General features: G+C 32.4%; 1 protein-coding gene across 1 annotated transcript in view; it reads left to right on the top strand.

Moving 5' to 3' along the window:
• The first annotated feature begins 537 nt into the window (after nt 1–537).
• LOC108906740 (solute carrier family 2, facilitated glucose transporter member 1) overlaps nt 538–16,978 on the top strand; it is a 29,286-nt gene continuing 12,845 nt past the window's right edge. Inside the window, exons 1-3 of the mRNA XM_023454357.1 lie at nt 538–919; nt 12,148–12,267; nt 15,322–15,607. Coding sequence (XP_023310125.1) covers nt 842–919; nt 12,148–12,267; nt 15,322–15,607 — 484 coding nt within the window. The 5' untranslated portion in view covers nt 538–841. The remainder of the gene's footprint in view (nt 920–12,147; nt 12,268–15,321; nt 15,608–16,978) is intronic.

A 16,978-nucleotide genomic window follows, 5' to 3' on the forward strand; every position in this document is an offset into this window, starting at 1 on the left:
TCTTTAGTGGAGGCAAAAATAACTATAACAGTTATCTACTTTGATAAGAACCTCTTTTGTGTCGATTATAAATTGCTGATAAATTGAATAAATTCTGATCATTATTATTAGATGCCGCTATTTGTAAAATCAAGTACAGGGACTTTATACAATATACAAGTCACTGTAAATTCAAAGAAAGCGTTGATTATATCAGTGACTATAACAAGAATCTGATGTAGGAATGTAGGTATTATTGGACACTGATCACAGTAATTCCATTGGTTTTGTAATATGAACTACATAAACAAAGGGAACTACTTATAAAATACATGAAAATAATTAACAAATTAAACATACAGAGATCTTTGATTTCTGACCATACCATTTAAATTGGATCAAGAGAGATTTCTAAATCAACGCTTTCTACTCATAGAAATACTGATAATAGTTGTAATCTATAATAGATGGCAGTAAACGGAAAGAACGGAACAACAGTGACGTCATCATCATTCGATTCCTGTTTCACGTTTTACCTGTCTTTTTGCTGCAATGTAAGGTCTAAAACGATAACCCTGGTTGCGGTTGCGTTCCGTGTTTGTCTGTGGCGGTGCGTACACTTTACCGAAATGTTTGCTTGTAAGTCCTGACAGTTCGATAAATTACAGTTACAATTAAGTGCTATAAATAAAAGTGTAACTTAACATAGGTAAATATTACCTAGTAGTTTCTTATGATACTAAAAAAAGACGTTTTATTGAGATCTAATTGACTTATTCCATATTATGTACTATAAATCGGGGTTGATACCAGCTAGATTTTTAATTTTAATTTCCCATTTTTCGATTTGTATAACATTATTATGGAACAGCAAGGAGAGCGCGAGGTCTTGTTTAACGGAAAAGGCATCAGAATACAGCATCCACAGTCTCCGTACAGAGTAAGTGTATACCTTTTTGAAATTGAAGCTTTGCTAATCCAGATTTAAGAGTTTGAATTTTCAAAATATTGTTTTATTTTCTCAATGCATTGTTTGTACACATCGACGATTTAGTGTGCAAGTCATCTTTACATCGCTTTGCTATTCAAATTGTCTAATTAAGTCGGCCTTTACCTTGGTGCTAATATAAGTAGGTGTCCTTTTTGTTAATTAAATTTTACCTGTAATAAATATGATAGTTTTGTTTTATGGCCTGTACTTTAAGCTACTATAGGTATTTATCTTAATTTTGTAAATCCCACAATATTCAAAATGCCTAGAATCACAAAATATGTTTACCGGCTAGTTCACGTGTTATTTTTTGTCAATGACGAAAATATTGGACAAAAATAAGCACCCAATTAGCAATATATTTATATCAAATGAGATGCTGTTGTCAGTATTACTCGAATGTGTCAGAAAATATTTGCGTTTTACAAAAATTCTAAGCTTATAATTTATTGTTCTTTGTTGGCGTCAAATGTGACATATTCGTATAATGCCCTGAAGAATAAATTCGGATAACAATTAGTTTATCTAAATTGTGATATATGTATATTATAGTAAAAATTCATAGATAAAGACACTACCGGGAATAGTACAAAAATGTTACTATAGCTGTTTCAAAAATGCCATCTATTATTTACCATGTGAAGTTCATACAATACGTCATCTATTATTTCCCTGCAAAATAATATTATTTTTATTTTTAATTTATTTCTTTACAAGTAAAAGTAATAATAATTGAAATTACAAATAATATAACATTGAATTTATTTGTATTTTTAACATATTAGAGCTAGCTGTGTCCTTTCAATAAACTTTTTCAATGTTATGCTCAAAAAATATTAGTAAAATATGTTAAATTCATGAAATTTACTTTGTACGCTAATAATTTCCTGATGATAGTAATGATCAAGTTGAGAGGTTAACGCTCTCCCGATTTCCCGCAATGTATTTTTTGTTGCAGTTTAAATATGTTTACTACGGAACTCATTGCCATGACTACTATGCGTCGTACTTGACCGAACTCATTATAGTTCTGTCCGTTGGCAGACTTGTTGAAATCGCCAACGCAGGTTTAGAAATAATTTATTTATAGGGGTATTTGCGACGAAGTACGTATACAGGGTGGCCCAGGTTTTAAAATGGAAACTTCAGGCGACAGAACAAAATTTCGTTCCACAAAAACGTTTATGGATTTTTTTTTCTTAAAAATACAATTTTGAGTAAGTAATGTGTCAAAAGTTCAACGAATTATTGATATAGAATTTTTGTTTTTTCCGGGGGTATAGCTCTTATAAAATTAGTTGATGGTGATTTTTCGAACTTTTGCACTTTATGTTGTATCTAAAACTGTATTTCTAACAAAATATTCCCATAAACTATTTTTGTGGAGTTTTAGTGTCATTTTCGATTTCACTTTGACACAACAATTATATTGTTGTTTTACTACAATTTTCGACAATTCACCATACTTTCCAATCGGGAAAGAAGGAAATTTTTATCTCATTTTCCAAAATCCCGTTGACGCGCCCAAAACCACTTCAAACCGGTTCAATCACGACCGTCAGTGTTGACAAAGGACGATGCCATCAGCAGAAATCCCAAGGTCAACGAGGGAATTTTCACCTCACTTTCTAAAAGTTCCCGGCGTTCCATGGGTCCAAAAAACCGCTTCAAGAAGCTAAAAACGCCCCGATGCAGTAGCCAACATCCCTAACGAGCTAGTTGTTCGAACAAAATCGAAAAGATCATTTTTTATTAGAAATTCCATTGTTAATAAGAAGCACTAGTCGAACATACCTCTCATATCTCCGCCACTGGTTGAAATATTTGCTCTCATATTTTGTAAGTCATCTTACTATTAGTGAGTTCTTACTTTTTCTTATCTAAAGTAGGATCGTATTCGATGCAAAGTAGAGCAAAAAATTGTCGGTCTTTTATCGTGTCATCATTTTTAGGACGCGTGCATCATTTCAAATTTAAAATGTAATTGAATGTAAAATCTGAAATACTGCTGCATACGCACTGTGTTCTGGTAGTAGCTGTAGTCGTCCAGGTGCATCGAGTGTACGAAGTGGTCGGTTATACGTCAAATATTAATCTGGCGAACTTGGTCGTAAATCAGAGACCGCCTCCAAAAAACAAGTATACAACAGTGGCGCGTACAGAGCTAAAAAGTGGAATTTAAAAAACAAATTGGATTTATAATAAATTACATTTAAAATAGTTTATGAAAATAAATGGATTTTTATAGGAACAGGGGTGCCAGACGTGAACTGATCCCTTCATTCCTTCATAATGCATAAAGAAATTATTCAGTTTCTAAACCCCTTAAAACCGTACTACACTGGATCCCTTGACAGGCATTGATTTATTATTTTGCATCGAATATGATCCTACTTATAAATGAGTGGGTGGTTTAAGTTTCATCAGTCTATTTCAAACATCCTCAGATATATTCAAGATATATTCAAGCAGTGGCGGTCTTAAGGGGTGGCGAGCACGGCAATCGTCCGGGGCCTCGCTCTTGCAGAAGCCTCGTACATACAACAAGAACCCGAGTAAAACAAGTTTAGATATATTTAAAACTTTATTTGATCCTTAGCTATTAGTTATAGAGGTATATGACAATAAAATAAAGTTGGTTAATTCATAGTAAATATGTTAATACTTAATAAGTAGGTAGTAAAAGGTGTCTAAATAAAATTTCTCATTTAGATTTATTTAATGATCGATTTCAACATCGATTAATTTATCAGTGGATAATAATATTTTTTGTAATTTGGCTATAAAACATAATTGAAAAATACATTTGAATCTCGTAACTTATTTTTATCATTATTAAAAATTTGTCCGTTTTTGTATTTGTTAACTTTTAAAAATCTCTTAATATAATATTTGAAAACTGAAAATTTATAACTTTTGCGTATGCAAGAAAATGTGGAACGTGAATGTGTGTTCTTTTATCACCTGGTGAAGTTTCCACCTTATAACTTGGACCACTATGTATATTTTTCTAGTTAAATTCATATCTTCTTTTATAGTTAATAATAATTTGTAAATGTCTGTTTCTTGAATCAACGGATTAAGGATAGTTATTTTGTGCGAAATGCGATTCATTTGCTTCTTTTATTTAAAAATAAAATGTTTCCAATTAGTTTTGCCTGTGACCTCTATGTTTTTTAAAATGTAGAAAATTCTAATTTTATTTTTCTGATTATGATGTGTATATGCATTGTCTAATGGCATGGCATCGTATACCCTAGATATGATATGATTTACTATTTTGTCGAAATAAAAATTATCCGCACTTACAAAGAGTGCGTTGAAGAACAAAACATCACACTGCTAACTACAACCTCAAAGTTTAGATATCGTATGCTAAATCGCAACACCCGTGCTATTTCAAAGCCGACGTGATCTAGCTGTTTAAATTACTTAAAATGCAATTATCACTTGAAGAAGGTAAATACATACATATACTTAGTGATTAATTAAGTGTCCTTGTTTGAGTTTAAACATTCTACCAGTTTGCGTTTTCGGTTACAAAAAATGGAGCGAAAGTCAAAATTTTAGGTTTTTGTTGATGTTACCGACCATGATTCGAGAAATCCTCATGGTGGGGGCTCGAAAAACAGGTACTCGTTTAAGGTTTAAGGTCTTAGTATTTTTACATCACGCAAACAGTGTAACGAAACATTTAAGTTATCTAAATACTGTGTTCTGTCGGTATCAATAATATTCGTTTAATCAAGTAAAAAATATTTATTTGTTGAACCTGACCTTTGAGAGTTAGACGCAGACCAACGTTACACATTTGCGACAGAAAAATGTTTCATCTAATCCATCGATGGTGTTATCGCAGAATTGTGTGATGAAATTAGAGATAAAAAAGGATGTGGATTGTGAATTATAGTTTTATGGTATTACTGCGAAAAACATATACAGCCATTGGCGTGCCTGAAAGTGGTATAGCGCATTGCCATAATACAGTCTTAATAAATTCTTGTTTACAAATTGCGCGATATAAAAAACGTCAACATGATTTCCATCAACGAGATGGGCATGTCAACATGAGTTTATAATTGAAAACCACTTTTTAATAACATTAATTAACAGAAAAATTAATTACTTATAGAATAAATAACTTAATCTAGAGCTATAATTCCCTGATTGCCAATCACAATTTTATTAATAAAAAACTATGGGAATTTAATTATGTTTCTTGTGAAACTTGTTAATTCAGAAAATTTATGCAGATTAATTTTAGATTAAAACATTTAATTTAGCAAATGAACTATTTACTTTAAGTAGTGTTAGTTTTTAATTGATTTTGCAAATTAACAGAACGATAAATGAATATTTTTATTGATCTTTTATACAATAGTATTCAATTATAGAGGATATGTGCAATTATAGGATCATTTATTGATATCCGTTTTTTTCTCTGTAAATACAGGGTGTTACTTTAATTTTTTACCTTAAATATGTAACCTTTATGGATACCTACTTCAATAAAATTTCTTATAGAGCAACCAAAGATATACACGTTCATTTCTTAACTAAGTCGCTAAGAATACTTAAAATAGTCTTTTGTTTATTTGCCAAATATTTTTTGTTAATAGAGATTTTAGAATAACGCAGTTCACTTTATTTATTCTAAAAAAGATTTCATATTTATAGTTGTAAAATGTAGACATAGACAACAATTTTCTAAGTAAATATAGTGAAACAATTTATAAGTAACAGAAATGAAAAATGTATGAAAATCTGTGATGAAAATGATAGTGCTGCAAAAAAATTATGAATTTTAAAGTTTTATAAGTTGTCTACGTCTATGTTAAATACTATGAGTTGTATTAAATTTATATACCTTGAAATTATTTTATCTGTCTATGAGTCATAACTTAATATTTTTATTTAATTTGTACGATATTTGAGGTTATGATTTTCTTTTGATATTTCAGATTGGTGTCTGGGCTTAGCGTAGCTGTAGCTTTACTGTGTTTTGAAATGTTGGCTTTTCTAATCGGACTCACAATGTTTAACGATAATTCGGCCTTCTTATGTATCCTTTTCATCTAATTCACCTACTAACACCATCGCGTCCCACATTTTGACTAGTTAGAGCTGTAATTTAATACAAAATTAAAATATACATTAAAAAAATATTATCATGTGCAACATATTAACTTGCAGGCCACACTCTGGAATGGCCAAGTCTAATTATGATATTTTCTGTTTGGAAATACTGTGAATCGACAGTCTTATTTAATCTCAATACGATCGTTGATGCAAAACTGTGGCATGCTTGCGCGGGAGCAAATGCAAAATCAAAATTTGAACACACACCTTGTAATTTGCTTGTTTCTTTAGATTCAGTTCCTTATAGAGAATGTTTTTAACATTATGTTTAACTTAATAAAATTTATTAAAAGAATTGCTGCTATAAGTAGACTACTATAAATTAAATTGTTTGCGTATGGATGAGAACACATTCAAAGTATACCTTAAGTTTTTTAGAGGTAATACGTGCTGAATACGAATTTTAATCAAATAAATAGTCGAATTATAATTAGTTTTTTAACAGCACTATAATTCTTGTGGGGGGGGGGGTTGCTTACACTGAGGCACCCGGAGTTAGCATATTAAGTTTATTCTTGCACTATCAGCTTTGCCAGTTGTCTTTATAGAACTAATTTATGTTTTAAAATATTTATTTTTGTTGTTTTAAAAAACGAACCTAACAAAAAATAAATAAAAATTTATACGAAATATTTTTTTTAAAAACTTTTCATAAACAATTATGTTTATATTTTTTTAAGTAGTGCATGTATTTGTGAATCTCAGTGTCTCTGACCTCTGACATCGACCTAGTTCAGCTAAACTATACAACTGTTACTGTCACAGTGTAAATTTAACCAGAATCCCATCATGTTCCGAACGCTTCCGAAGAGACTAGAGGTTAGCTACAGCTGAGTTGCTGAAATGTCATACCGCCTTTGAGAGGCGTCTACTGCAAATTGTCTCCACACCTGGTATGATATGGCGGGATGGTAAACGCGATTTTTATTTTAGTTTTCGACTTTATCGATTATGGGTGTTCGGAAAGTGCCTTTGTGTGGTGTAAGCGTATAACTTTATAAAGTGATTTATTTCAGTGTTTAGTAAGTGTTTATTCTCATAACAGACTGACAATGACATTAAGGTTTCTAGTTACCAGCCGAAGTTTTGAAGACTTTTACCGGTAGTATTCTTATTTTTACTTATATATGTACAACTTTTAATCTTCCAAAGACGTGGATACCACACGCTACTCTTATCTTCATGACAGTGAACAGCTATTTTTGTGCACAAATTGAAATATGTCAGTCCAATAACTAATTTGAAACTGACATATTGGCGTGAATCAATTGTACAGTTTTGCATCATCGTGTGTGGGGTGGTTTAGGAGCTAAACATTTTATTTAGTTTAATAGAAACACCAAATTTTCCTTAACATTGCTTAGCATTGACAACCCATTCATTGGCTTGTGTTTGGCTGAGCTATGTGGTTTTGGACAGCTGGGAGTGTGGCTGGTTTTGGTGGATTTTCAGCATCGGCTCAGTTGTGCCTTTTCTGCATGACCTTGTCGCAGTTTTAGAAGTTTTGATTCAAAAGAAATATTAGTATATGATTTTGCTGATAGCTAAATACTTTTCAATCGAAAATATGTTGGCAGACAGACATATTTTGTTTTGAATGCGCAATTAAAGGCATTGCCGATGGGATATCATCATGATTAACACTTAATTTGTATGATACTATTTTTGTTTCACTACAGTACTACTGTTGTTCATTAATTGAAATATTTCACTGTAGTAGCAATATAAAAAGTAGATTTTTCTGATTACCGATTACTGTAGATCATTGCACAATCGGTGTACTTATAACTATATAATTTATATTATAAACATACAAGTGTATAATTATTTAAATTGCCTCTAATAAGGAACTTTTGCATTCTAGGCTACTAAAAGGACGATAAGTATTTTCAGTCATTCCACAGGCATACATTTTCAATGACTTAGGGGAGAGTATGGTAACTTGAGCAATGTTTCCTTCCAATGCATTTACTATTGATATTGACGCAATTTTTTTTTCTATTCATTGTTCCATTTTGTAGAAAGTTCGTGATTATGCGCATTGTACAGGATTATTCACCTCTCTTATGTTTTTCTGCCTTTCTATCTAAGAAAGAATTGGTAATTATCGAAGTTTTAGGAAATTTGATTGCGATTTTAAAGAAATATACATATGTACTAAAAAAAAACCAATCGGCTGTTACATTTCAAAGGTATAAAATTTTGCTTTTTAAATGGAATCCGATGTATATATGTCGCTTTTTGGATTCTTGTAGTTTCTCTAATTACAGTGATGTAGACATGACATATTGCACAATATTTTGGTTTGAAGGAAATATTGAAGGAAGTTAGTAGTATCAGTGAGGTGCGTAAGAGCGGATTACTAAGACCTATCTGGAATGGACATACTTTGTCTAGAAAATTATGAAGACATTACAAAATACCATTTATAATAAGTAGGGTAGATAACTGAGCCGCAGGACATAGGCGTACGCATTATTTATTGAAAATCAACAAATTAAATTGTCTACAATACACCACCGTAAACGTCAACAGTATAATAATGTGCTATAAACGTGAAAAGCATTCTCGGGCAGCTATTCACGTATGTCTCGGTTGACCCCTTAGCACGCCATTGAATTGCGGCTCTCTCTGACAGCCCTCAGTTGATAAAGAAATTACGGAGTTGTTTAGTAAATGTAACAGTCGAAAACATAGCTGCACATTGTTTTCTTGGCAGTCTTGACTATGTGCAGGATCAGTAAATAAATTAACAGTGTACAAACCATCAAACCAAATATAGCAAATGTACGTCAGTGTTATATCATTGTCGTTAGAAAAAAAAAGAGAATTCAGAAATGTAAAAAATGATAAATATACAGGGTGTTCCGTTACCAAAACAGTTTAGTTTACATTTTTTAAATGCAACAGTCTATTGTATTTCCATGTATTTCTTTGGAATCGCAAGAAAACATTAGTTTTAACCTTTTTTTCTCTAGACGGAAATGTAAAAAAGATAAAGAGCAGGGGGTAGTGTTATGTGACTGACCATGTACTTTAGCATTAGTTTTATTCAGAAATAGCCTGGAAATGTTCTATTACATTTAAGCTATAAATAAAACGAATACGAATGTTTATGGAAATAACATATTTCGAAATTATTATTATTTATACGTTTAGACATTTCGCGTTAATTTGTTCATTTAATTTTGTGAAATATGAAATTTTTAGTAAGGCAGTTTTCGTCACTGCCAAAAAACTTTTATTGACGTACCAGAAAATGTTTGAGAATATTAAATTTCAACTATGAAACGTCTAACATTTGTATTTTTACCAATCCAATAAGAGATGCACACATAAATCCTACTCTCCCCTACGTGAACCGTAAGGTACTATAAATAACGCTATCATATACCTAGGTATGCAACATATATGGTTACGTCGGCGTTATATGTACAGGGATATTCACATATTATTCTACCCTGCTTATCTCCTTTGCTTTTTTTGTTTAGAAAAAAAATAATAAAAACCAAAATTTATGATCACAAAAAAATAAATAAAAAACAATCGAATGTTGCGTAAATATGCACTAGTTCCTTGGCAATCTTGATTTGATTAAGGTCAGAATCAGGGCCTAAATATTGTGCAAACTATTAATGCAAATATATGATGTATACATGTTGTAATCAGAAAGTTGAGAGAGGATTTAAAAGAACGACAAGTACAGGCTGTTACAAATTCGCTTCTCACTACAGGGATCTCGGAAATAGTAAGAGCTACGAAGTAGCTTAAATGGGGGCAAAGTTGCGTAATCAGGGGGACCAACAATATGCGTCTAAAAAATCAAGGCTAACGTGATTAGTTTCGAAATATTTGGAAAAAAACCGAAATTTTGGAAATCCGTTTTTGTTTCATTTCAGCCTTGTTTGAGGTGATATCGAAAATAGAAGAACACTTTCTCATGGCCACTTTTTGGCATAATCAATTTTTATAAGTAACGTTTCGTCTCTTCAGTAAAATCATCAACTTAATTTTTTTAAATAGGATCTTAGAAATATTATTACATTTTTTGCAAGCCTTCACGATCCCCAATACTGTACTGCCTCAGCCCCAATCAGATTCAGACGTTATGTCTCGAAAAATTCAACTTCAGTGTATTCGTTCCAAATTTATCTAAATTTTTTATTTAAATTTCTTTGTTTATCGAATTATTGTACACTGTAAGTGTCGTTAGACCCTGTGAAATCCATCTAGTTATTTAAACTATTACCACCATGTTTTACAATAAAACTTTTATTATTATTGACTATTACCAACACTTGGTCATACATAACTCAATAAGTTGTTGCGTCAAAATTAAAAGATTATTACAATTTTAGTTTTGACAAATTAATTCTTAAAAATGCATATTTATTTAAATTTCAGTAAATGTTCAAAAACATTTTCGTTTTGGCAAAGGTTGAAAATGAAGATCAGCGTAATATTATTGGAATTTATTATATCTGTAAAAACAACTGTGAAAGAGCATGTCAGATGTATTTGTACGAATATCCTGAAAAAAAAAAAAAAAATTGATCGGAGTTTGTTTGAATTTTGAGCACTCGAGAAGCCTAGAAATAACTGGACACGGGAATAAAACTAATAATTTTTTATTTTATTGTGTGGTGGTAATAGTTTAAATAACTAGATGGATTTCACAGGGTCTAATGACACTTACAGTGTACGATGATTCAATAAACAAAGAAATCTAAATAAAAAATTTAGATAAATTTGGAATGAATACACTGAAGAAGATTTTTTCGAGACAAAACGTCTGAATCTGGTTCTGGCTGAGGCAGTACAGTATTGTGGGTCATGAAGGCTTGCAAAAAATGTAATAAAATTTGTAAGGCCGTATTTTAAAAAAATGAAGTTGATCATGGTTCTGGAGAGACGAAACGTTACATATAAAAATTGATTATGCCATTCAATAGAGGGCAAAAAGTTGCCACGAGAAAGTGTTCTTCTTTTTTCAATATCATCTCAAACAAGGCTGAAATGAAACAAAAACGGATTTCCAAAATTTCGTATTTTTTCAAATATTTCGAAAACGAGTCACGTTAGCCTTGATTTTTTAGAGGCATAATGTTGGTCCCCTGAATACGCAACTTTGCCCCCATTTAAGTTAGTTTGTATCTCTTACCGTTGTCGAGATCCCTGTAGTGAGAAGCGAATTTGTAACAGCTATGTATAGAGGGTGTTTCATCAAAAATATCCACGGGCGATTTATATCCCCAAAATGCAGCGTTCCATTGTTTTTTTACGTAATTCTTTGAAATCACTAACATTTCCTAAAGCGCTAAAGCTATGGTGATAGAAAAGGAATACAATGTGTGGTTATTCCTGATGGACACTACTGCAACATTGCAACATTTATGGCGAAATATTTCGAATTTTTCACAAGAACTTCCAAATTTTTTTGTCAATAAATGTTGCAAGTTTCATCCACCGTTTTGTTTACAATGTAGGATTTACATAAACTATTTTGGAGTGCCTTAGTACCTTATTTTGTACCATAATAGCATAATTAGTGCTACGTATTTATATAATGTGCCGATAAAATAAAAGTTTTACACATATTCAAGTTGTTTTTTTTTATAGCTGCAAGTTAATTTGTTGTATGATATAATAAGTATGAGTTTTTCGTTAATCAGTGTTTAGATTTCCAGTTAATGTAAAATTTAATTAAAAGAGATATCGGTAATTGAAATGATCTTCTTGCTCAATATTAAAAATGTGATTAGTGATAGCTTATAAAAGAGAACTCTTTGCAAGTGGTGTTAGTATGTTAGATGTGTTCCAAACGAATCAGCAACAATGACACTGTCCTTAGAGGTATATAATTTTATAGTTATTTTTAGTGTTCGATCTAAATTGTAATATCAAAAGGAAGTTGCTCTTCGCATTCAATTGATGCTAGTGTAATATATTTTTTAAAGCATGTGTACAATGAATATCTTTACTTTTGCGACAGAAACCGAGTTTGTTCACGTATTTTTGAAATCACCTTTTATTTTAAGGACATATCGGTGGAACGGCCAGGATGGACCAAACTTTTAGTGTTGGCTGGTGTCGCCACTTGCTTAGGCTTGTCCTTGCCAGTGGGATACAACATTGGAGTGGTAAATACACCAGCAGAAGTAAGTAGCAAGGCCAGATCGCTGTTAGCGTGACGTCACAAAAGTAAGCTTCAGTATGGGTGCCGTCTGACTGGATAGGGAGCTAACGGGGGTGTAAAAGTTCGGCAGTAGTCGACAATAGTTGACAGATACAGAGTTACCACGTGATAAAACAGTAATAATAGTCATTTCAGTTAGTATTACAACAGACCAAAGAGAAACTCAAATATTGATTTTCCATCCAGAAAAAAAAATAAAAAAGTTTATTCCTTAATTTTTTTTCTGTCTGCAAAGATCAAATAAAATATAAAAAAATACCTTTTGATTTAAAGTCCGCGAGTAAATCGTACATTCCAGAGGCGTACTTTACTTTCGCATAATGTGATGAGACGAGCAATTTTTGACAATTAAAAAAATCTCAGTATTACAACAGACGAAAGAAAAACTCAAATATTGCTTTTCCATCCAGAAAAAAAAAATAGAAAAGTTTATTCCTGGATTAATATTTCTTTCCTGCCTCTGCAAAGATCAAATAAAATATAAAAAATACCTTTTGATTTAAGTTCCGCGAGTAAATCGTACATTCCAGAGGCGTACTTTACTTTCGCATAATGTGATGAAAAGCGAGCAATTTTTGACAATTAAAAAAATCGAGATTAAAATACATCTGAACTAGAGACTATCTATGACTAGCAGCAGACCAAAGGGCGATTGTCTGGGCGTATCTTAAATTTTACGGAAATTGAATAGTAGGACGTTAAAAATCACTCACATTTCAAGTATGTGCATTCTAGACTATAGTACAAAATCTGATGGTTACATCTAACACTTAGTAAGCGGAAAAGTTGTATGAGCTCTGCTAACAAATACATTTTTATGTGTGTTCGTTTGTGTGTGGAAATGGGTTAGGTTTTGTTTAATACTGGTTTTGACTGAAAAAAAGTAAGATCTAAATATGTCTTTTTATTTGAATGAGGGTACAAATATCCTGCGTTAAGCGATACTTGGTTATACACAGTGGCGGGTCTTGACTTCCGTACCATGGAGGGCGGAGAAATGTAGGTACAATGTATTGTAAAAAAAATATATAATCTAATTGGTTAGTTTTATATCAAGTATTATTGAAATATAGGGAAAATGTACGCAAAATTATTTTTTATAGTGAAGGTCCATTCCTCTGCTTTTGTCCAAAGTAAACTTTTCAATTACTTTTTTTATTAAAGCCTGGTATTTCTCGTACCATTGATTTTTCAGTAGATAACATTGCAAGGGCTACAATCAATATAAATTTTACAGTTGTAAGTAATACAATTTTACACCATACCTGAACAAATTACGTTTATTAAGAAAAAAAGCGGTGAACAGCTATTACCACATTTGCTTACGGTCGGACTAAACAGAGCACAAACTGCATGGTAAATATGGGCTAATCCAACTCCGTTTTTATGGGCTAATCCTCTGTCCGTCTCCGTCTCCGTCACTGTTGCGCGACGGTAACCATGGCCACCGCTGTAAACACTTTGCAGATGTAGAGGCGAGCTACGAAGAGCCCACGTGGTCAGAGTTTTTCAAACGAATTTGCAAGTCAAGTTAAATTGACCACATTACAAATTTAACATTTCCTTTTTCATATATTTCATAGGATTAGTCTATTTAATTGTGTAGATTACATCGTGAACTAAATTTTAAATGATTTTTTTTTACTTTAAAGGCTCCTGAGCCTGCCCGCACCAGCCGCCACTGATTATAAACATAAGTTAGTTAAGGTGGGGTGACATTTATAAACAAATTATTATCCAACATATTGTACCCTCAGTTAGCCAATATGTATGTTTTCTGAAGCCTAATTTAATTGAATTAAACAGTGTTGCGTAAACTTATTTTGTATGCTACATTAACGAATTCACTTCAAATATTCTAAATATGCTATCGAATAAGAATTGAATTATTGAACTTTTATTATTTTTCTGTAGTTCTATAAATGTAAATAACAATTGGATAGTACCTACCTACTATACAGGTTCGGAAAGTTCCCATGGATCATCGGCCGTTACGTGAGAGCGATAAAGTAAGTCATAGAAATCCGTGCGATAGAGAAGGATGGCTATAATGAAGGCGTCTCATAGTCACCGCCCGTTTCGCCCTTCCACAAATAAGATCCACTTCCACTTGTAATTCAGCGACCGGTGGTCATCTTTGTTTTCGTCGTTTGGCTTTTCTTTAATAGATGTCACTACTTATACAATTTCGACTTCGGTATTCCGATATGTTAATACCATCCGTTAACAGAGGGCAGCACAACGCGTAACAAAGAAAACTTTTTACAGTAGCTAGTAGATACCTCTGTTTGTAAATCTAGTGACCTTGTTTCCCCTACTGAGAAGTTATTCAAATGGAGTATAGTGCTCAGCTGCATTTAAAGTTCATTTAGTTGTTATTTAAGTATACTTTTTAAAATGACTTAAAAATCCCAAGAAATAAAGCAAAATTCCCTATTTCCCCAATTCCAAAAAAATCTGTAGATCTGGCATCACTCTTTCTAGGGCTGCGCCTCACCTTAGACAAATTGTGCTGCCCTCTGTTAACGGATTGTATTAACATATCGGAATACGAAGTCGGAATTGTATAAGTAGTGACATCTATTACAGAAAAGGCAAACGACGAAAACAAAGATGACCACCGGTCGCTGAATTACAAGTGGAAGTGGATCTTATTTGTGGAAGGGCGAAACGGGCGGTGACTATGAGACGCTTTCATTATAGCCATCCTTCTCTATCGCACGGATTTCTATGACTTACTTTATCGCTCTCACGTAACGGCCGATGAACCATGGGGACTTTCCGAACCTGTATATACGTCCAGAGAGATATTCATTTCTTTATACGTGTAATGTCTGCGCGGGGTTCTGATCTGAATTGGTTCCTGGGTTTTTTCATCATGTACGATACGATATACTCACATACTTTGAATATTTTCATACTATTCGTAAATTGGTTTATTTATTGAAGCCATAGATAGCATATCAATGAGTAGAAATTAAATCTTTGTAAATTTTACTCCATTTTATTTTTATAGGTAATAAAAGAATTTATCAATGAGAGCTCGTATACACGGTACGACTCGACATTGTCCTACACTGAACTGGAGTTCCTATGGTCCTCCATAGTGTCCATTTTCTTGGTCGGCGCAGCAGTGGGTTCACTTGGGGGATCAGTTCTAGCCGACCGGATGGGTAGAAAAGGCGTGTTGAAAGTGTGTGCCGCACTGGCAATTGTTTCAGCACTGCTCTTTTTCGGATGCAAAGCAGCCAATTCTATTGAGATGCTCGCGTTTGGCCGGCTGTTTGCTGGTCTCTCTGCTGGTAATGATTTGCCAATTTTTTAATCTTTATTATATACTAGAATCCCAAAATTGTAGGCAGTAACTCATTCCGTGCGACGAGTTGAGCGTGCCGGGAATACGATTCCAGTGGCGTATCATTTTAGAGAAATTATTAAATATAGATCTATCAATGCATTTTAGCTCATATTGATATGGAGACAATGGAAAATAGGTAACACCGTGAGCTTTATTTTCATCCACCACATATGTATTTCATGACGTTGGCATTTTCATAAGTAGTACACAGTAAAACTTTTTCTACTCAATCTAGGCAAATCTTCATCTTCCGCAATTGCATTTTGAATTTTCTTTAATTTAGGAAGCTCATTTTTACTATACCTACACCGAGGCCACCTAGTGCGCGTAAGTCCAATATCCATGTTAATAAAAGATATAACTTAATTTTTTTTTCTACAGAGTTGTCTACTTTCCCGAGCTGCACAAAATGAAAACTTATTTGCATATACAGGGTATTCAGTTTTTCCTGGGCAGGTACCAACTTAATGTTTTTAAATGGAAACCTATGTTTTTTATGGCATTATCGAATTATACGTGAAAAATTAACGGGACTTTGTGTTATGATCCCTATTAAAATATTGATAGTTTTCGAGATAATCGACTTTAAATTTTTTTTTCTTATCGTCACTTCTAGTAGTTGACATAATTATGATTGTGTGACAGCTAGAAATTATGTTTTTTTCAGGAACTGTAGAGTGAAGATGGCTCTTTCAAAAAACGTGTAAAAAGTTGATCTGTGATATACAGGGGGCAAAAAAAATCATGCCAAACTTGATAATTTAAAATTTGAAAAATCTCGACTTTTTCTAATAGAACACCCTATGTTTTATGATTTCATTAGATGCCTTTCTGTAGATCCTACAATTTTTTAATAGCTTTCCCTATACCTAAGTTGCGTAGTTTTTGCAAAAAACCCATTTTTATGTAAAATACCGGATTTACGTATTTATTTTTATTAAATTTATTAGTTGTCTAGCTACACTATTTAAAATAAAAATTAATAACTGAAAAATGGAGATATTTGAGTTTAATAAATAAGTCTTTATGGAAAGTTACCATTTATTTGTAAATAAAATAAAAAAACCTTAAAATCGCTACAAGTGATTAAGAATTAGCAAAATATGGGAAATGTTTGCTAGCAGCACGTATTTACAAAGCAAATAATCCAAATTTACAGAGATTCCCACTGTTTTGAAAATGTGAAGGAAAGGTTTGAATGAACAGCAAATGCGAATTATGAGAAAACTACCAGGAGACATGAAAGTAACAACGATAATATTTAGTTTAAAGTTGTGGCGTCTGCTGTTGAAAATCCAAATATTAGTGCCAGGAA

The sequence above is a fragment of the Anoplophora glabripennis genome, unplaced genomic scaffold (assembly GCF_000390285.2).
Source record: "Anoplophora glabripennis isolate ALB-LARVAE unplaced genomic scaffold, Agla_2.0 scaffold187, whole genome shotgun sequence".
In the NCBI taxonomy this organism is placed as follows: domain Eukaryota; kingdom Metazoa; phylum Arthropoda; class Insecta; order Coleoptera; family Cerambycidae; genus Anoplophora; species Anoplophora glabripennis.